The 21,707-nt window shown below is 37.7% G+C and overlaps 1 protein-coding gene across 5 annotated transcripts in view; it reads left to right on the top strand.

Annotated features, from left to right (window-relative positions):
- Positions 1–21,707, top strand: part of BBS9 (Bardet-Biedl syndrome 9) — a 407,995-nt gene that overhangs the window by 7,495 nt on the left and 378,793 nt on the right. For all 5 annotated transcript variants that reach the window (XM_087946210.1, XM_026674870.2, XM_087946208.1 and 2 more), the window contains exons 3-5: positions 10,167–10,317; positions 18,903–18,967; positions 21,201–21,314. In XM_087946210.1, the coding sequence (XP_087802336.1) occupies positions 10,167–10,317; positions 18,903–18,967; positions 21,201–21,314 (330 nt within the window). The remainder of the gene's footprint in view (positions 1–10,166; positions 10,318–18,902; positions 18,968–21,200; positions 21,315–21,707) is intronic.

Genomic DNA, 21,707 nt, shown 5'->3' on the forward strand with positions numbered 1-21,707 from the left:
TCTAATGCCACTAAAAGAATTTAAAGGAATATTTGGGGCATAACTGGGGTGGAGTCTGTCTATATGGTTCCTTAACTTTCGGCCCATTAATAACTCTGCTGGGGAATGATTGGTCACTGTGCTGGGGGTAACGTGTTGCATTAGCAGGTACTTTGCCAACTTAGAATGCCAGTCCTTATCCTCTAATCACCCCAGCACTTCCTTGGTGGCCCTCACAGCCCTCTCTGCTTGACCATTAGACGCCGGGTGGGAAGGGGTGACAAGGGCGTCCCTTATGCCCCAGCGTGCCAAGAATAACTCAAAGTTCGCCGGAGTAAACTGTGGACCGTTATCCGACACTAGGATGTCGAGAAAACCATGGGTTGCAAAAAGGCGATCTAATGCCTTGATGATCATCTCTGATGTGTAGGCTTCATGAGGACCGACTCTACCCACTTCGAATATGAGTCCACAATGATAAGGAAGGTGCGACTCTGAAACGGCTCAGCCAGGTCAATATGGACCCTGACCCATGGCGACTTAGCAGACTCCCATTCCCCAGAAGTAGAGGCTGGAGGTGCCGCTCTAGACGTTTGGCATGTATGACATGCCCTAACTCTTGTGGTAATATCAGAGTCTATGCCAAACATAGCTCCGAGCTAAAGCCTTCATATGGGCTATTCCTAGATGGCCCTCATGCAAGCTGTTTAAAATCTTAGGTCTGAGGATATTGGGAACTACTACTCTACCTCCCCACAGTAGGCAGCCCTGTTGGGTGGATAATTCATGCTGCTTTGCTCTGAATGGCATAAATGGGGCATCTACAGCCCGCTCTGGCCACCCCCTTATCACCCAGTGTAATAATTGTAAGAGAATAATACCATTAGAGGAGGCTTTCACGGCCGTAATAGCTAATTGATGATCGTCAATTAGTAGAATAGATGAGGAAGGAGCAGGGTCTATAATTTGGCAAGAGGCAATGGCTCAATGCGTCTGCATGTCCAAGGTGCTTTCCGGTCCTGTATTGCAAGGTATAGGATTATGCGGCCAAGAATAATGCCCAGCGGGTCATCCTAGGGGACAAAATAGGGGGACTTTGTTGGTCATCAGCCAGGATACCCAGGAGAGGTTTGTGGTCCGTTATTAAATGGAAGTGACGGCCATAGAGGAATCGTTTAACAGAGGCAATGGCTGCCAAAGCCTCCTTATCAATTTGCAAGTAATTTCTTTCTGTTGCTGACATAGTCCTTGAAAAATAAGCTATAAGGGCTTCCACTCCGCTAGGCAATATGTGAGCTAAGACAGAACCTATACCATAAGGAGATGCATCGCAACATAGGATCAAAGGCAATTGGTTATTAAATTGCATCAATACGCTGTCAGAAGAAAGCATTGCTTTGAAAGCATCAAAAGAATCCTGTTGTGATTTGCCCCAAGACCATTGAGCTTGAGAGTCTAATAATCTGTGAAGTGGTTCTGCAATAGAAGCCTTGTGCGAAAGGAATGAGGCATAGAAATTTAGAAGACCTAAAAAGGCCTGCAGCTCCTTTTTGTTGGTAGGAACAGGTGCTTTTTTTATGGCTGTAACTTTAGAGTCTGTAGGGTGAATCCCTTGAGCATCAATGCGGTAACCCAGGAAGTCCACTTGGGAAACACCAAATTTGCATTTATCTCTTTTTAATTTGAGTCCTGAGGTCTGGAAGCAAGTGAGGACTTGTCTAAGGTGTTGCAGGAGGTCTTGCATGTTTTGTGCCGAAATGATGATGTCATTAAAGTATGGTATAACGTCAGGGATACCTTGCAGCAATCGTTCCATAAGGCATTGGAATATACCAGGAGCCACAGATACCCCAAACTGCAAGTGTTTATGCTTAAACGCTCCCCTATGTGTTACAATGGTTTGGGCCAGAGCAGTTGTTTCAGTGACAGGCAGCTGTTGATATGCTTGGGCCATGTCAAGCTTAGCAAATATGGTGCCCTTTTCCATTGAATGGAGATGTTGAATTACAGGCACAGGATAAGGTTAGTGCACAAAGCCTTATTTAATGTGCTCTTATAGTCCGCGCATAATCTGATAGAGCCATCATGTTTAAGAGGGGTCACTACAGGGATTTCCCATGGTGCATAAGCTACAGGCTCCAGGACCCCTTGGAAGATCAACTTATCAATTTCTGCATCCACTTTTGATTTGAATGCAAAAGGGACACATCGGGGTTTCAATCTGATAGGAGTTACTGCTGGGTCTAATGCAAAAGAAATTGGGGTGCCTACATAATGGCCTAGCTGGTTGTTGAAAACGTCCTTAAATTCAGCTAACAGTGCCTCAATATCTTGGTTTTGAGTGCAATGTATACCTGTCACTTTAAGCCCTAAAGCGTCAAACCAGTCTTACCCCATTAAACTAGGTAAGGTGCCTTCTACAATAGTAAGGGGTAATTGTCCCTTGAAGTCCTGAAATTTAATTGCAAACTTGCCTGTTCCTATAACTGGTATGTTACGCCCCTGGTAATCTTTGAGAGACAGATTGCAAGGTTGAAGCCGTTTCTTTGAGATGGTCAGAATCAGTCTCTTTAGGGTGCCCCAGGACAGTATGGACAGAGATGAACCGATGTCAATCTCCATTGGACAGTCTTTACCTTCTAACGAGATGGTTACATGAAGTTTATTAATGTTCAGCTGTTGTGGAAAATTGTTGAGAGAGTCAGTGGAAGATTGTCTAGTCACAGTAAAACATTCATCCCTTTGTTTTTTGAACCTATTTGGCAGCTGAGGCTGTGATTGTGGTGTTCTCTTTCCAGATTTGCAGACCCTGGCTATATGGCCCTTTTGTTAGGGTTTGGGGATTAACCCCTAGCAGAGTATTGCAGCAGTAGTCAAGCCAGGCAGCCAAAGAAGAGCGGAAGGGCCCCAGAGTATACACAATCTGAATACAAACACTGTTTGTAGTTTAAATAGTTTTTAATCCAGTTAGAGTTCAAAGCATTGTCATTCAGTCCATTAAATCATTCACAGTATTTCCATCCAGTAAGACTCACTAGTATAGTTCAAGTTAAGAGTCCTTGCAATATCTTTATCAGCCGATAAAGATATCTTCTCCTCCTCCGGTTTCACTCTCCAGAGAAACAAACGCTGGATATTCAGTAGAATTACGCAGTAAATCAGCAAACAGTAGCAAACAATAACAGTTCAGTCACAGGCACTCACAATCAGTAATCACAGTTAGTCACAGTAACACACAGTTACTCGCAGCAGCACACAGTTACAGTTACAGACAGCACACAGTAACAGCCAGAGACAGTCAGCTTTCCAGCTTCTAATGCTTCCTTATATTGTAACTTCTAACCGCACCCTTAATCGGCTAATTGCCTGCTGCATTGTGCTTAAAGTGATAAGCACTTAAACCATGATATCTAAGTTTTATATATTTATTCACCCAAACCATATTTGGTATCAATGTTATACCTAACATACTCCCCTTTTGGGTGAAATAAATATATAATACCTTTACAATCTAACCCCATATTTTTCACAACTCTCCTGGTGCTTACTGGCACCTTGGGCTTTAGTAAAATTATCAGCTAAATTGTCCTCCGACATACAGTACTCTAGCTGAATCATCTTACTTCTTACAGATTGTCTCACGTTTAGGTATCTTAGATCTGTATGCTTGCTCCTTGTTTTTACTCCAATATTTGTGGCCATTTGAATTGCTGCCTGATTATCTTCATGTATAATTATAGGATAATCTACAGTTATACCTATATCAATTAACATTTGTTTATACATTATTAACTCTGTACATAACAATGATAAACAGGAGAATTCTGCCTCCATAGTAGACAAACTTATATGCTGTTGTCTTATTGACTTCCAGCCTATTAATGTCTTACCCAGCATTATGGCTGTTCCTGAAGTCGACTTTCTAGTGTCTCTTTCTGATGCAAAGCTAGCATCTGCATAAGCACACAGAATTAAATCACCCTTTGGTTCTAAATACAATGAATAATTCATTGTCTTTTTAAGATATCTTAATATCCTCTTAGCTGCTATCCAGTGTCTTTCACATGGTGCAGAATTGAATCTAGCCAACTGATTCACGCAGTACGATATATCTGGTCTAGACCAATTACTAATATAACTCAAACTACCAATTAAAGATTGATAAATCACCTTATCAAACTCAGGGCTTTGTTCATCAGTGTTGCTAAACTCCTGACTCATTGGAGTCTTAGCCGGCTTACAAAGCTCCATCTTGTAATCTTTTAGCAATTTGCTTATCTTATCTTCCTGAGATATCTTAAAACCTTTCCGTGTTTTCTTTATATTCAAACCGAGATACTTCTTTATCTCCCCTAATTGCTTGATCTTTATTCTCTTTCCTAATGATGTTATTATTTTATTTGCTTCATCATTAGTTTCAGTTATCAATGCAATGTCATCTGTGAATAGTAATAATAATGATACTTTCCCATTTGTCTCCCTCTTAAACAGACATGGATCGGCTAAACCAGCTTTAAATCCTATATTGTCTAGTTCCTTTACAATATACTGGTTCCATTCATAGCCTGATTGTTTTAGACCATAGAGGCTTTTCTTTAACAACCAACAATCATTATTATCCTTATTTTCACTTTTAATACCAACAGGTTTTTTCATATAAATAATATGTTTTAATGGGGCATGCAAGTAAGCAGTTTCCACATCTAGATGGTTAACTATATAGTTTTTACTAGCTGCCCACACTAAAGCTGCCCTCAAGGTTGCTGCCTTAAGACTAGGTGCAAACACCTCATCGTAGTCATTAGCATTCTGCCTAAAACCTTGGGCTACTAACCTTGCCTTATGGATTAAATTACCATCTTTATCTGTTTTTACCTTAAATATCCATTTGCAGCCAATGGATTTCTTTCCTGCAGGTAATTTGGCATTCTCATACACCTTCATATCACTTAATGAATTCAGTTCCTTATTCATTGCTGCATACCATTTTTCTTTTTCCTTATTAGGATACTTTTTAATTTCCTCAACAGAATTAGGAACTTGATTAATCTGGCACACTGTGTTAGCCTGGTACCTATCAGGCGGTCTAGATATACGTGTAGTTCTTCTGGGAATTACAGGGCTTACAGGAGGACTTTGTTGAACTACTACCTGTTCATCTTCCTCATCCTGTTCAGCTATTGAATCTGTTTCTTCCTTTATGGGCACTATTTCATCCTGTATTTGTCTCTTTACTTTATTTTTAAAGTTACAGGGATAACTAATGGGATTTCTATAGGATTCAATAATTACATCTTTATTGGCATCCTGTTCTAATTTCTCCCATCCTTCATGTTCTAGAAATTGGGCACTAGCACTACATAACACTTTAGATGTGCCTTTCTCCCAAAATCTATATGCCCTATGGTTTGCCTGATAACCAACGAAGAAAAATCTTTTAGCTCTATGTTGCCCTTTTTTTCTGAGTTGTGCAGGAATATGCACCCATGCTGGTGCACCAAATGTGTGCAGGTAACTTAGGTCAGGTTTCCTGCCATGCCATCTGGTAAATGGTATTTCACCTGTTGTTGTATTAACAACGTTGTTCAATATGTTATTAGCACACATTGTAGCCTCCCCCCACAAAGAATCAGGTAACCCAGAATCATTTAACATTGTTCTAACCATTGCCTGTAGTGTTTGGCCTCTTCTTTCAATAAAAGCGTTATGTTCTGGCCTGTATGGAGCAGACTTCTTATGCTCTATTCCAGCTACCTTAAGTCTGTTCTGGAATTTGTTATTAACAAATTCCGTACCATTATCTGTCACCAGGGTTATCAGTTGTCGTTTAGACTTTCTTTCAGCAAACCTAAGCCAATTGAAAAAATGTTGATATGTTTCAGTTTTGCTTTTCATTAAATAGCAAAACCCATATCTAGAATAATGGTCCATAATGCTCAGTATATATCTAGCACCCCCCCATACTGGGTTTCTTTGGACCTATGATGTCTGCAAATACCACTTCTAAAGGTTCTTTTGTTTTGAAACCATTTAGCCTATTTGCAGGCAATACCTTGCTCTTATCTTCACAGCAAACATTACAACGCAAATATTTATCACAAGGTTTTAACCTTATTCCTTCAGATAACTCAACTGTACGTTTTAGCATTTTAAAATTTACATGCCCCAAACGCCTATGCAATAAATGGATACATTCTTCATGAGGCTTTATATTATTAAATACAGTCTGAGCCTCCCCTTTCTTACTATTATCTAATACATATAATGTTCCATTTAAAGCTGCAGTTACCCTTTTGTTATCTTTTTCAATTATGCAATTATTATCCTTAAAAGTAATTACATAACCTAATTTATCTAATACCCTTACTGAAAGCAAATTAAACTTTAGTTGCGGTACATACAACATTTTTATATCCTGGTTTATGTACGGACAACGTGCAAAACCTTGACCTTTCGCTTTCAGGTTCCAGCCATTGGCAAGAGATATATGTTGAGAGCTTGTAGACATTTTTATAAATTTTGTCTTATCTCTTGTGATGCAGTGGGATGCGCCACTGTCAACCACCCATAAATTATTCTTCACATCAGAGTTGCTAAACGTGGCTAGTTCAAATGCTTTCTTTGGCTTTTTACATTCTGGCTTTTTCTCTTTTTGCAGAATCTTGCCAAATGTCCTCTGCCTCCACAATTAAAACACTTTTTAATTGTGTATGCTGTTGAAGATAAATTCTCTTCTTCCGGGTGCTTTACTTTGCTTTGCTGGTTTCTTTCAAGCTTTGAAGATAATTTCTCTTCTTTCTTATCTTCTCTCAGCTCGTCACGCTCACGCCTTCTTCTGGCTTCTTCTAGTAGCCTGCCTGTAATCTCGGTTAATGAGAGGCTTTCTTTTGGCAATACTTCTAACGAAGTCACATAGTCATCATAGCTTTGATCTAATGAAGATAATATTATGTAGACTTTTTTGCAGTTCATTAAATATAAGCTCTTTTTCTTGCAAATCTTGAAAAATGCTCTTCATACAGTTTAAATGAACTAACATATCTCCATTCCTCTGAAGATGCGTTCGAAAAAGCTTCCGTGTAAGATTTATATGTGCTCCTACACTGTCCCGAACATAAATCTTCCTGAGGTTCTCCCAGCAGTTTGCAGCATTTTCTTCTCCACGAATATGGACAAGCTGCTGATCACAGAGAGTCAGTCCTATGATGCATAAAGCCTGCTCATTCTTCAGTTTAAAGTCTTGTAACTTTTCTTTATCATCATCATTAGCAGGATCCCAGCTACTCACATCTGGTGGGTTTGCTATAATGTCCCACAAACCTTCTCTGCGTAGAAGTAAACTACATTTCATTGACCATGAAACATAGTTTGTTCCATCCAGCCTGGATATCATGGACAGTTGTGACAAATTTACTTGTGCCATTACTCTTCAGATATTTTGACTATTTTAAACTAATTAAAACAGTTTGTTTTTACAGTAATGTGCAACTCACACCAACTCTCTCTGCTATATCCTGGTTAGTTAGACTATGCTGCTGGGCCCATAACCAATGTTAGGGTTTTGGGGATTAACCCCTAGCAGAGTATTGCAGCAGTAGTCAAGCCAGGCAGCCAAAGAAGAGCGGAAGGGCCCCAGAGTATACACAATCTGAATACAAACACTGTTTGTAGTTTAAATAGTTTTTAATCCAGTTAGAGTTCAAAGCATTGTCATTCAGTCCATTAAATCATTCACAGTATTTCCATCCAGTAAGACTCACTAGTATAGTTCAAGTTAAGAGTCCTTGCAATATCTTTATCAGCCGATAAAGATATCTTCTCCTCCTCCGGTTTCACTCTCCAGAGAAACAAACGCTGGATATTCAGTAGAATTACGCAGTAAATCAGCAAACAGTAGCAAACAATAACAGTTCAGTCACAGGCACTCACAATCAGTAATCACAGTTAGTCACAGTAACACACAGTTACTCGCAGCAGCACACAGTTACAGTTACAGACAGCACACAGTAACAGCCAGAGACAGTCAGCTTTCCAGCTTCTAATGCTTCCTTATATTGTAACTTCTAACCGCACCCTTAATCGGCTAATTGCCTGCTGCATTGTGCTTAAAGTGATAAGCACTTAAACCATGATATCTAAGTTTTATATATTTATTCACCCAAACCATATTTGGTATCAATGTTATACCTAACACCTTTCGCTGGCAATTTAAACAAATAGCATTTCTAAACCTGCAGACAGGTCTTAAATGATTTCTTTCTGTTGCTGACATAGTCCTTGAAAAATAAGCTATAAGGGCTTCCACTCCGCTAGGCAATATGTGAGCTAAGACAGAACCTATACCATAAGGAGATGCATCGCAACATAGGATCAAAGGCAATTGGTTATTAAATTGCATCAATATGCTGTCAGAAGAAAGCATTGCTTTGATAGCGTCAAAAGAATCCTGTTGTGATTTGCCCCACGACCATTGAGCTTGAGAGTCTAATAATCTGTGAAGTGGTTCTGCAATAGAAGCCTTGTGCGGAAGGAATGAGGCATAGAAATGATTACCCTCGCAACTTAAACAAACAACCTGCGCTGTAGGAAGCTGTTGTGATTTGTTCCCTGGGTTCCAGTCTTTTTGTTGCTGCAGTTATTGGCAATTGGAAAGGTGATTAACGTCTTTGCCATAATCTAAAATTCATCAGGGGTAAACTCTTCAAAATGAACAGTAGCATTTGGTTTAGCCCCTGGATTGCTAATTGTGTCTTGGATCTAAGCCGCAGAGAGATTGGACATCTCAGCGGCTTGAGCCTCTTCAATTGCCATTTTTAAAGTGAGGTCACCTTTTGCTAACAGACGTCTTTGGAGTCTGAGGTCTCACTCCACATACTAGTTGATCAAGCAGCATGTCATCAAGCTCTTTAAACCCGCATTGTAATGCAGCCGTTCGGAGAGCAGCCATATACATACTGATGGTCTCCCCCTCAGCTTGTGCCCGTCACCAAAAAGTGTGCCACCTAGCGATTTTTGATGGTTTGGGGGCATAATGGTTATTCAGGATTTCCTGGAGTGCTTCCCAGGAAACCTCTTTAACTGATTGTGGCACCAATAAAGCAGTGGCAGTGTCGAAGACAGCTTCTCCACAGAAACTTAGAAAATAAGCTTTTTTTCTGTGATTTGATATGTCCGCCAAATTCGCAGCATCTAAAAAGCACTCAAAACGGTTAATGTAGGAATACCACATCTCCGTTGTAGGGTGGAAACACGGGAATGCCAGAGAGGAGGACATCTCATCAGCTGGCTGAGGTAACTTCACTGCGCGCTCCGGCTCTTTGAAATTTCTGTGTGCCTTCACTGCGTCGATCCCATCCTCGTCGCCAGTTTTGTGAGGCACAAATGACGTCCACGATTATGCTAAGTCAACCTGTATTAACTAGTAACTATTAACTGTAACTGTTAACTGTAAGAGTAACTGTAACTGCGGTAACCGCAATAGCCGTTACTGTTGCGAGTCGGCTGACAGGCATGAGCAATAACCGACGCGGTCTGACAGCTCGCTGTCAGACTGCTCAGCCAATGTGAATGGCCTTCAGTTCCCACTCAGCTCAGCCGAACGTAACATTATCTGCATCCTTTTAGAGGGTCGTTGAAGCATTTTGAGATTTATCTGTGTTCTCAGGGTCACCGGAGTAGTGCTCCTGGTTTCTGTAGTCCAGAGGAAAAATTGCAGACTACAGGAACCAGGAGCACTATTCAGATGATCTTGAGGACACAGATAAACCTCCAAGTGCTTCAACAACCCTCTAAAAGGATGCAGATTACCAGCTGTCTTCAAGGAATATAAATCCTTCCATTCCCTACTATCCTATCAGAGCTGAAGAAGCTTCTTAGATGAGAAGCGAAATGTCTTCAAAAGAAAAAAGAAAAAAAACAAGGAAGTCCAATTGCCTCCTGAAAAAGCACCTGTGGGATAGACCAATTATAATTTCTTAATCCAATTTATCTCATAGGTTGGATTCAGTAAGGATTAGGGGACTTAGATATGTACATACCTTAGATTATAGAGTAAAATGTAAATGATACTTATTTTAAATAAAACAAGCACAGTTTGGTCCTCTGACTTGTTTACTTAGAACATTGAAGTATGAATTGGATATGAATGTTTGTCTCAATGTTCTTCCATAAATATGTTTTTATTTCAGATAAAATTATTGTAGGCAGTTATATGGGATTTCTTAGAATCTATAATCCCCATCCTATAAAACCTGGACATGCTATGCAAGCTCAAGATATGCTCTTGGAAGTACAATTATGTGAGCCAATATTACAAGTGGAAGTAGGAAAATTTGTTTCGTAAGTAAACAGTATTGTTGCTTCTGATGAAGCTAATTGGATAGATATAAACTAATTTATCTTACTGCTATGACCAATTTGTTTCCCTAAAGTAGGGGTGTCATACTCACATTGAGGGCCACATCAGCCAAAACTGGGCGCAGGGGTTGATTACAAAATGTGGGCTTTGCTTTGTGACAGCAGGCAAGGGGTGTGTACTGCACAGAAAATACACGTTTGTTCGGTTATGAAGAAATATCCTCAAATTCAGGTGTAGACTAAATGTAGATTGACTTTTAGCTACACACCTTACCAGCAAACAGCAAATTTTGAAGCTCCAGGTAAAGTGGATTCGTTTTAGGCTGAGTAACCACAGTTTGTATGTTGAAGGTTCCTAAAGGAATGCTGGTAAACTCTATTTTAAAGAACATTTGAGGGAGGGGTGCAGAGAATAGCCCTTCTCTGCCTGAGGCTTTAGAGACCTGGCACTAATCAAAACACTGTTTGTGAAGCAACTGATCAACACTGACAGAGAATCCAGTAGTATATGAAAATAAGAGCAAACTCCACTCCCTTCTAGTACTGATGATGTTACCTGGTTGGTAATGCAAGAAAACCATCAAGCTCAGAGAGTACCAAGGACCCCACAGTTCAACCCTGAGCTACAAATATTCTCTTCTATTGATAAATATTTTTTGTTACAGCACTGGTTCCCAAACTTGGCGACTTTAAGACTCTGGTAGACTTCAACTCCCAGAATTCTCCACCAGTCTTAAAGTTGCCAAGTTTGGAGACCTCTGGGTTAGAGGGACTCAGAGCATGCCTCATATGAGATGGCTCCTAGTGGATTTCATTCTAAATTTTGATATGATTTCTGTAAATAATAAATGTAGAATTATAATGGCTGAGTCTTTGATCCTTCATACATCAAAAAAGTACAAAGCTAAGGAATAAACAAATAAAAAACAGATTTGAAAAAAGAAAAGGTTCAGGTGTCAGGAATCCAGCAGTTACTCCAATTAAATCATGAGTCTCGACCCAAACTTCCAAAACTTCAAAAGGATTTATTGGGAGTTAACATGTCCGGCACTGCCTGGGTGTAGCCGACTCTGAGACACATAATTCATTGTCACCCTTGACCCTGGTTTTCCCCTACCCTGTGGGTGTATCATAATTCATATTCTCCAATGTGACATATCCATAGCCAAGAAAAAGAGTGAAAGTATAAGAAAGAAAGAGGAAAAGAAGGAAAATGGAAAAAGAATGACTTCCAACTTTCTTTGGTACATATATAAGTAAAAATATATCAAACTCTTACTCTAAGATTACCATTTGTCTACATTATTTCCATAATCTAATCATCAAAGTTTCAGATCAACTTTTAAATTCAGTTTCTCACAAAAAGTCCAGTAATGGTTTATGTTGCTTTAATCACTGTTAGTTAAAGAAACCACATTTGATTTATTTAATTGCACCAAACTCTAAATAAAACAGGAATGGAAAATCTAAAATTCTAGTCTAAGCCCATGCTTCTCAACTTTGGCAGCTGTAAAGTGCATGGACTTCAACTCCCCGAATTCCCGAGGCAGCATGAAATTCACCCATCTTAAACTTGCGAAGACTGAGAAACGCTGATCTACAGATAGGGATTTTTCCATTCCTCTTTTACTGGTTTTTACTTAAAATTTCTGATTTTCTTCCTTCTGCATACCAAAACGGGAAGCCCTCCCCATCCCAGAGCAATCATAATGCAAAATCCTCACTCCCACTCCATTCCAGAGCAATCATCATCCTCACTCCCACCCCATCCCAGAGCAATCATAATGCAAAATCCTCACCCCACCCCATCCCAGAGCAATCATAATGCAAAATTCTCACTCCCTTCCCATCCCAGACTAACCACAATTCCCTCACTAACCTACTTTTCAGCTCTGTTCTCCTGAGTGCAGGAAAACAAAAGACCATGGGGACTACCAGTTTTTTTTTAAAAATGCAATAGACCTTCCAACTTCTCAGGGAAAAAAGATCTTCCAAAGTTAGAAGGTCTAATTGAACTTTTTTTTTTTTTTTTACTGGTAGTCACATGGTCTTCTTTTGTTGCCCTGAATGCCGGATAACGGAAGTGGAAAAATGGTTAGTGAGGGAATTGTGGTTGATGCAGGAATTTGCAGGATGCCATCCAGGTCAAAAGTGGCCCACAGGTGCGCCCCCCTGCTCCCCATTTTCACTAGCAGAGGCACCGCAGGCAGGTCCTTTGCTATTTCCAGGCCGGCCCCGCAGGCTGGATCTAAGCACCGCACAGGCCAGATTTGGCCTGCAGCCCTTGAGTTTGACACCCCTGCCCTTGCGCACATTTTATGAAATGTCTTGGGATCATAGAGTAGTAATCAAGATACAGGCTTTGGATGCTTACATTTCTTGGAGCAATCTAATACATGTAAAGCTCATGTATTAGATTTCTTAATATAGCTTTAGGATAGAATGTGTCAAACATGGCCTGTGGGCTGGATCTGGCCTGTGATAAGCCCCCAGGCCTGTTCCTGAGATGGTGAGGGGAAAGTGGGCCTGGCCACGCCCACCCAATTGACCCCAATAATCAAACCACATCCCCTGGGGCCCCCGAGGGCAAACAAACTCCTGATGTGATCCGCGACTTGATCGAGTTTGACACCCCTGCTCTAGTTGAATAGAAAAAGGTAAAATAAATTTTACATTTATTTAGTTATTTATCAAAAAAATCAGGAATATGTTATTAGCTAGTTATTAACTTTCTAGTAATTTATTCCACTGTTGCTTAGTTTTGTTGAATTGTAATTTACCACAATGTCCAAAAAGATGTACTGATTTTTTAAGAGTGACAACTTGAAAAATGAGTATTTTTAAAGAAATAATTTATTTATTTATTTATTTATTATTTTAATAATTTATTAAACTTGTATGTCACTAACTCTCATATGATCAAACAGATCATGTAGCTCACATGATCAAACAAATTATAATTAAATAAAATGATAAAGCTAAAAAAATGCAAGTACAACAGATGAGATGGAAGGAAGCAAGAGGTCTCACTTTCCTTCAAGAAAGGCTGAGGAACATCTAACTCTCAAGAGGAACTTAGTTGCAAAGTGCATTCACTGCTGCAGTCAAGGCATGCTTCCAGGGTTCCAACAGATGTCTTTATTTAATTGAAGGAACTCAGAGTGTACCAACTCTGCCGGATTTAATTGGCTGTATAGTTGTTATGAGAGACAGGTAGTTCCTCAAATAATCACATTCTGTACATATAGGGCTTTGTAGAGAAAAATCAGCACTTTGAATTGCACCTTGAAGCAATGCAACTTGTGAGGTGGAGGTTTTACATGGGCATATGAAGGTGTGTCCATTATTGCTAATTCCCCTGCATCAGGGGTCTTCAAATTTGACAGCTTTAAGACTTGTGGCTTCAACTCCCAGAATTCCTCCTCCAGTCATGTTAGCTAAGGAATTCTGGGAATTGAAGTCCACATGTCTTAAACTTGCCAAGTTTGAAGACCTTTGCTCTACATTCTGGAACAAATAAAGCTGCTAGGTTTTTTAAAAATATTATTTATGCATATTTTTTTCTTTAACCAAGTGCTGTGTGAGTCAATTTGCTTATACAAAATAATAATAATGATGTTAATAGTAATCATAGTAATAATGTATTATTATATATAATAATAACCTTTCATCATTTACTTATATATAGTAATCTTTTATCTTCTAATTTCTACCTTTATTATCTAACCACTGTTAAAATAAATCTATGTTAAAAATATTCTGCTTCTTCCTTGTCCTTTATTTTTAATGTCAATCTATCCATTTTGGCACAACCTAATATCCTCTCGATTACATTCTCATCTGTAGGAGTATCCTCATTCTTCCAATATTGTGCAAATACAATTCTTGCAGCTGTCAACACATGTAATATTTAAATATATATTCCCTTTGTTATAATTCTCTGTATTATACCTAACAAGAATATTTCTGGCTTTAAATCTATATGTTGCTTTATCATTTTCCGTAGCCATATATGTATTTTCATCCAGAATTTCTTTGCCTTTGGACATGTCCACCACATATGATAGAGCCTAGTATCTGATTACATTTTCAGCATTCAGCGGACATGTTTTTAAACATCTTTGCTAATCTTGCCGATGGCAAGTGGTATCTATAAAATATTTTGTACAGATTTTCCTTATAAGTAGTTGCCATTGTCAATTTATGGTTTCTATTACAAAGAAACTATAAATTTTGTTTCTTTGCCAATTATCTAACTCTATAGTTATCTAACTCTATCCAAAGTTTTTTGCCCATGTTATCATTGTTTCTTTCATGTTCATCTTCCATTTTGATATTTACTAGATTGCTGTATATTTTCTTTATTAATTCTTCATCTGTCCCTAGAATTATCTGATCTAGTATTGTTGGTTCTTTATAAAAACCGTATGTCTTTATATATTTCTCACATCTTGACTGTATTTGCAGGTGTGACCACCATGCTAGGTCCACCCCTTTTTTCTGTAGTGCCTGGTTAGATCTGAGTTCCCCTACTTCATTTAAAATGTCTTTATATGTTACAATTTTTTCCAAGTTAATAACATTTGGGTGTCTCAGTGCTTTCATCATAGAAAGCCAGAGTGATATTTTCATATAATTTTTTGTTTTGACTTTTTCCCATATTAAAATTTTCTTACATAGTATCGTTGAAAATATCAGTGTATTTTGTTCTTTTCATACTACAGAAAAACATGCAATCCAATTGAAGATCATATACCTCCAACAATAATAACCTTCTATGCCTCAAATTTATCCACTCTTTCACCCAAATAAGTGCAGAGGCCTGATAGTAAAGCTCCCAATCTGGCAATCCAAAATCCCCATTTTCTTTAGATTCTTGTAGCATTTTTAGTCTTATTCTTGCTCTTTTCCTTTGCCATATATCTTTCAAGATCATTTTATTTAGCTGCTCAAAATATTTTTTTCTCTAATTTTATAGGAATTGTTTGAAACAGAAAGAGCAATCTTGGCAAAAGATTCATTTTTATAGTAGCTATTCTTCCCACTTTATAATTTCTCCATATCTAGCTTTATTTGTTGCTGTAGTTTTGTATAGTTATCTTCTTTAATTGTTACACATCTTGCTCTTAAATAGATTCCTAAGTATTTAATTTTCTTTACTACCTGAAGATCTATCTTCTTCATTAATTCCTTTTTCTGTTTCCTTTATTTATTTTCAATCCTGCAACTTCTTCATATCTTTCTATTTTTCCTATCAGTACAGGGCCAGTTTCTAGGGGTTCTTCTAAAATAAATACGAGATTGTCTACAAATGCTTGTAATTTGTATTTTTCTTTTTCTTTTAATTTCCATACCTTCCACCTCTAAGTCTTGTCCAATACTTCTGCTCAACACTTCCAATGTAAGTCTAAACAGTAGAGGGGACAGCAAGCATCCTTGTCTTGTGCCTTATATTAAAATTCTCCCTCGAGTCCCCATTCATAATCACTTTTATCATTTGCTTGGAATATATTGTCTCCATCATGTAATAATTTTTTTGCCAAAATCCATGCATTTTAATTGTTGTAGCATAAATTGCCAATTTACATTATCAAATACTTTCTGTGCATCCAAAAAAATCAATGCCATCTGCTCTTCAGAATATACTTCACAATATTCCAACATATCTAAACAATTCTCACACTATCCTTAATTTGCTACTTAGAAATTCATTTTGATCTGGGTGTACAAATCTACTCAAAAATCTTTTAAGTCTTTCTGATATTATTGAAGCAAATATTTTATAATCTGCATTTAATAATGATATCTGAATCTGGGGATTAAAATAATATTTGCTTCCATCCAAGTATTTGGTAACTTAGCTTCTAACAATACTTCATTGTAAACCTCTAGCATTGGTAGGCTTAATGTATCTTGTAAATATTTATAGACTTCTGCCAGTAGTCCGTCTGTTCCTGATGACTTATTATACTTTTCTTTTTTTATCACCTCTGTTATCTTCATTTCACTTTTGGTAGTTCTGATTTTTCCAGGTATTGCTTTATTTTTTCTTCTGATACTTGGTCGTATAGCTTTCTATAGAACTCCTGAATTATTTTCTTTCTACTCTCTTTTTTTTTGCAGTAATTTTTTTCTTGTTTCAACAAACATTATTCAGGCATGATATTCTTCCGATTAAAATCGGAATTCTGATTTTTTTGGGAATCACCCCCCCTTCCCCCCCACCCCTTCTTCTCCTCCTTCCCCTCCCCTCGGAGGCCCCGAGTCAGGAGTTGCTGGCGCGGCTCCGCGTGGCTCCAGTCCCGCGTTGCCTCAGGAAGGGAAAGGCAAAAAGGAAGAGCCGCGGCGGCGCTTTGCAATGGCAGCAGCGGCTCCTGGTTTTGCCTTTCCCTTCCCGAGGCAACGTGGGACTGGAGCCGCGTGGAGCTGCGCTGGCGGTAGCAACTCCTGACAGCCCCAGCCGGATACCTGAGCGGAGCCCGGGCGGTGCAGCGGAGGCCGCTGAGCGGCAGGAAAAGGGAGCTGGGCCAGCCACAGACCAGCCTCCGTGCAACACGCCACCGCCCGGCCCTGGCGAGGGAAAGCAGCGGGCGCTCCCCAGGCACGCGGCGGGGGGTCTCTTTTGGCCGGCCCCGATTTTTTTTTCAGAGCGGAATATCATGCCTGATTATTGTGTGAACAATGTGACACTGGAGTGTCTTACATTTTAAAACAAATTTGACAATATTCTTCATGTTTAATACAATTGACAATATTTTAAAATTTAATATTGATATGCTTATTTTGTTAAATTATCATTCTTAATTATTCGATATTTCAATATATTATTTTTGTGTCAATCTCTATATTCTTAACATCAGTCCTTTTACTACAAATAATATATTGATAATCATATTTGCAATGTTTAACAGACTATATAATTCTAATAACAATTCATACATTTATATTGAGTTGTAATTTTCCATTTATCCCCTTTTTAATTTTTAATTATGTCACTGTTATCTTTAAAAAATATCCCCTTTCTAATCACATTTTAATACAAATAAAATAGTATTCATAGTATTACTTTTAAAAAGTTACATAATTCTAATAATAGTACAGTTATTTTTATTAAGTGGTAATCTTTCATTATTATCTTATGCAATATTTCAATATATTATTTTTATGTCAATGAAATTCCACATATCATTCCTTTTCCTCCAATGAAATGTTAATATACCTATTTATTATATTAACGATTATACATCTTAACTAATAATACACACATTTATGTTAAATCATAATTTTTTTAACCATCATCTCTCATTCACATTAAGGCTTTAATTATTCATTTCTTATTTCCCATATTCCTCTCTTAACTCTTTGTCTCTATCTGCCACTTCTTGGCCAATTCTCTTAAACATTTCTCCCTTCTCTACTATGTTTCCTTGTCTCATTTTCAAGTTGTCTACTCTTACCCCTATCTTTCTCCCCCCAAAATATCCCTGCAATTCCAATTCCTGTTTAACTTCCCTTAAAGTACTTTTCCCTTGGTTTATTTCATCAATCGTCATTTTTATTTTTATCTCCTTTTTATAATTTCTTTTTGTTTGTTATTTTGTTTGTTCTATTTTTACAGCTACTCTTTCAGTTGACTCTTCCTCTTCCTTGGACCTCCTGTTTTCTTTTTGTCGTTTGTGTCTCAATTTCCAACTCTATGTCTATGCTCTGTATTTTATTCAAGATCTCCTCACATCTTCTTGTCAAGGTGCTTTTTATATCCCGAATTTACAGCTTTACAAATTTACACTTTCTTTCCAGATTCCACTCATCTTTGTTTTTGTTTATTTTATCTGTTTTTGTTAACTAGTCCAATAATCTTTTTTTTCACACCAGCTTCTTTATTGATACAAAAAGAAAAGTACAAATAGCCTTTAAAACTTCTGGAACTGTTTTTTGGTGCCAGCAGCCTTGGTCACCTTAAGGACGTTGAATTGGACAGTCTTGCTGAGGGGGCGACACTCTCCCACCGTCACGATATCCCCATTTGGCCCCAGTACTTATAGTCCAACAATCTTATTAAAGTCACTTTTCAAACAAGAAATTCAATGTCCAATGTCTAAGAGTCTTTATATCCCCAAATTAATCAATCTGTTTTTTTTAAGTAATCCAAGGGTTTACCTTCATAAATCCCGCTACCAGTTGAGTCTTGTATTGAAGCTTTCAGGAGTCTTTTGATAATAAAGTTCTCTTATTTCTCCCTTTTAATTCTCCATAAGCCAGGTCTTTCCAGGACTTTGGGAGTATGTTATGTCTTTCTTTGACAGCAGGTGGTGCTCTTTAAGGATTATTATAAGTCTCTCTTTTCTGAATACTCTTATTGGGGTTGCACTTTAACTAAAAAGAATTGTCTGTTTGGATTTAAGATACGTTTGATAAGTATACATCAGTATAAAGTTATTGAAAAAATAGTTAAAGTATTAAGTAAAAAAAAGTTTGTATATTACATGCTGTTAGTATTTAGTATAATTTATTGGTTTTCAAGAAGTGTTTTTTAAACACATTTTCAACCTTGTCCTTTCTGCTAGTGGCACAGAATTGCTTCATCTGGCTGTGTTGCATTGCAAAAAATTATGTATCTACGCTGTCTCAGGTAAAAGATGAATCAGATCAACTTACTTTCCCTATTTCCCACTTATAAAATATATATTATATATATTAATTTATATATATAATATATATATTAAATCTATTTCATATTATATAAAAAAGATACCCTTTTGGAAAATTGTCTCTCTCTCTCTGTATGTATGTATGTATATATGTATGTATATATGTATGTATATGTATGTATATATGTGTATATATGTGTATATATGTATATGTGTGTGTGTGTGTGTGTGTATATATATATATATATATATATATATATATATATATATATATATATATATATATATATATATATATATATATATATATATATTAGTCAGCTTTGTTCGGGTATTTTCCCACGTCATTGTAGTTGTGCTTTTAAAGTTGTAGCAACGTTTCGGCAGAATCTCATCTGCCATCATCAGGCTTCTGTATTGTGTTCGTCTGTGAGTCAGACTTTTACAGTGGTTTCAGTTTTAAATTTGGGGCTAGCCTACTGCTGTGCCAGAATGGTTTTTTCTTCATCCTGATTGGTTGGGAGTCTTGGTCTGTGTTTATTGGTGATTGACAGTCTGGTGGAATCATCTCTTCTATTCATTCCACCAGACTGTCAATCATTTGACATTGGAATCATGTATGATTCCACCAGACTGTCAATCATTTGGAAGCCTGCACTCATAAACAAAAAAATCTCCACACCACTAGCCAGGCAAACACCTGGGCACAAACAAATCCCCCCTGATACCTCCAGCTCAAACACACCCCAACCAGGCACTCAGATGAAACCTAGCTTCCTAACAAATGATAGCCGTCCATTTACCCGGAGCCAAGCTGCACTAAAGGCCTCCAATACAGGAACACAATGTTGCCAGCCAATCAAGACACAAAAAGAGCCACAAAACAGACAGAAGATATTAGAAACACCAATCAAGCAGAACACAGCAAACTCCAAGACCAATAAACACAGACCAAGACTCCCAACCAATCAGGATGAAGAAAAAACCATTCTGGCACAGCAGTAGGCTAGCCCCAAATTTAAAACTGAAACCACTGTAAAAGTCTGACTCACAGACGAACACAATACAGAAGCCTGATGATGGCAGATGAGATTCTGCCGAAACGTTGCTACAACTTTAAAAGCACAACTACAGTGACGTGGGAAAATACCCGAACAAAGCTGAATACCATATATATAGTATATACTAGTATTTCTAGAAAAGTTTTCCCCTTAATTTGTGGCAATGAAAAGGAAGTTTCTGACACAGTGCAGGTAGTTGTCGACTTATGGCCATAATGGAGCCTACTATTATAGTTGCCTGTTATAACTATCATTTAACAAGGTGACCATGTGGTCGCCTTGTTTAACAGGCATCTTGCTTGCTCTGATGCAACCATTAAGTGGAGCTTTTGAAAATGGCAAACACAACATCAGAAGATATAAGTTCTTATTGAAAGTATATTTATAGAAGCATACTGTAATATTAAACTTGCATCTCAACATCTTTTCTTAGCTGATTGAAGATGTTCATGAGCAATTATATCAGGGCCAAGGTTAGCTTAGTGTGCTGCAATTTTTTCAGTCATCAGCAGTAAAAGGGCTAGGTCGTACATACAGAAAGAAGATAAACCTTAGAAGTACTGCAGGCTAATAATGTTTTGGTTTAATTGTGCCCTCAAGTTGCTGCCAACCTTTAATGACTACATAAATAGATTTTTCTATGTGATGATCTGTAGAGGAATAACACGTTTTGAACCTTCATATTTTAAAAACTCCCCAGTACAAAAGCCTTTCTCTTTGTCCTCTAAAGAATTAGGTAGCTTGCAGCTCTTGTTATATACCAAACTCTATTGAGCCTAGATAGCAAGTTATGGATGATGATGAGTTAACGGTTCATCAAAATTTAGGGAGATTATGATGTCATTCCTTCAATAGTATGATGGAGATATCTGTATTCTCTATTTGATATCAGAATCAAACAGAGAATGAACTGAAAACTTTCAGTTTGTGAGAAAAATGTACTGCACTTACTTTTAATAAGTGGTTAATTTTCCCCTCAGTTTTGTGGTATAGTCAAAAGAATTTTGGAGGGCACATGGTATAATAATCAATGAAACTTGAATTCTGACAACTGTATTCAAGTGTAATATAAGTATACTACAGCATCTTTCATAATAACATTTTCCAGAGAAAATATTGCAAGCTTAAGGCAGCTCTTTCTTTTATTTAATAGGAAGCTTAGGAAATACAGAACATGGCAACCAATACCAGCTAAAACGTATGTATGAGCACAATCTTTATCGAACAGCATATAACATGACACATGGACCATTTGGAGGTATAAAAGGTAAGTTATTGGTCCCAGATTATTTTCACTAATACAGAATAAACAGAGGAACATTACTTTAAGACATTGCTGCTAAACCTGTGGCTCAGGGGACTTGTGCAGTTGGCTATGGCTTTGAATACTACATCAAGAATCCCCTACTGATTTTGTTGTCCAGCAACAACATAATTTCTATTTTTCCCTGCCTCATTCTGTTGCTGCTTCTATATGTGATTCAATTTTGTGTGAAAAAGAATATCTACGAGTAAATGGTGGAATTATTTATTTTTGTTCACATGTTTTTACTGTATTTTAAATCTACGGGAAGATGTGCTTTAAATGTGTTAAATTTGAAGAGTCAAAGTATTTTATTAATATTAGGATTCAATATATGTAATTTTTCTATCTCTGAAA

This window comes from Notechis scutatus, chromosome Z (genome assembly GCF_049901735.1).
Source record: "Notechis scutatus isolate UNSWTSFEM ecotype Mainland chromosome Z, rNotScu1.2, whole genome shotgun sequence".
Taxonomy (NCBI): Eukaryota; Metazoa; Chordata; class Lepidosauria; order Squamata; family Elapidae; genus Notechis; species Notechis scutatus.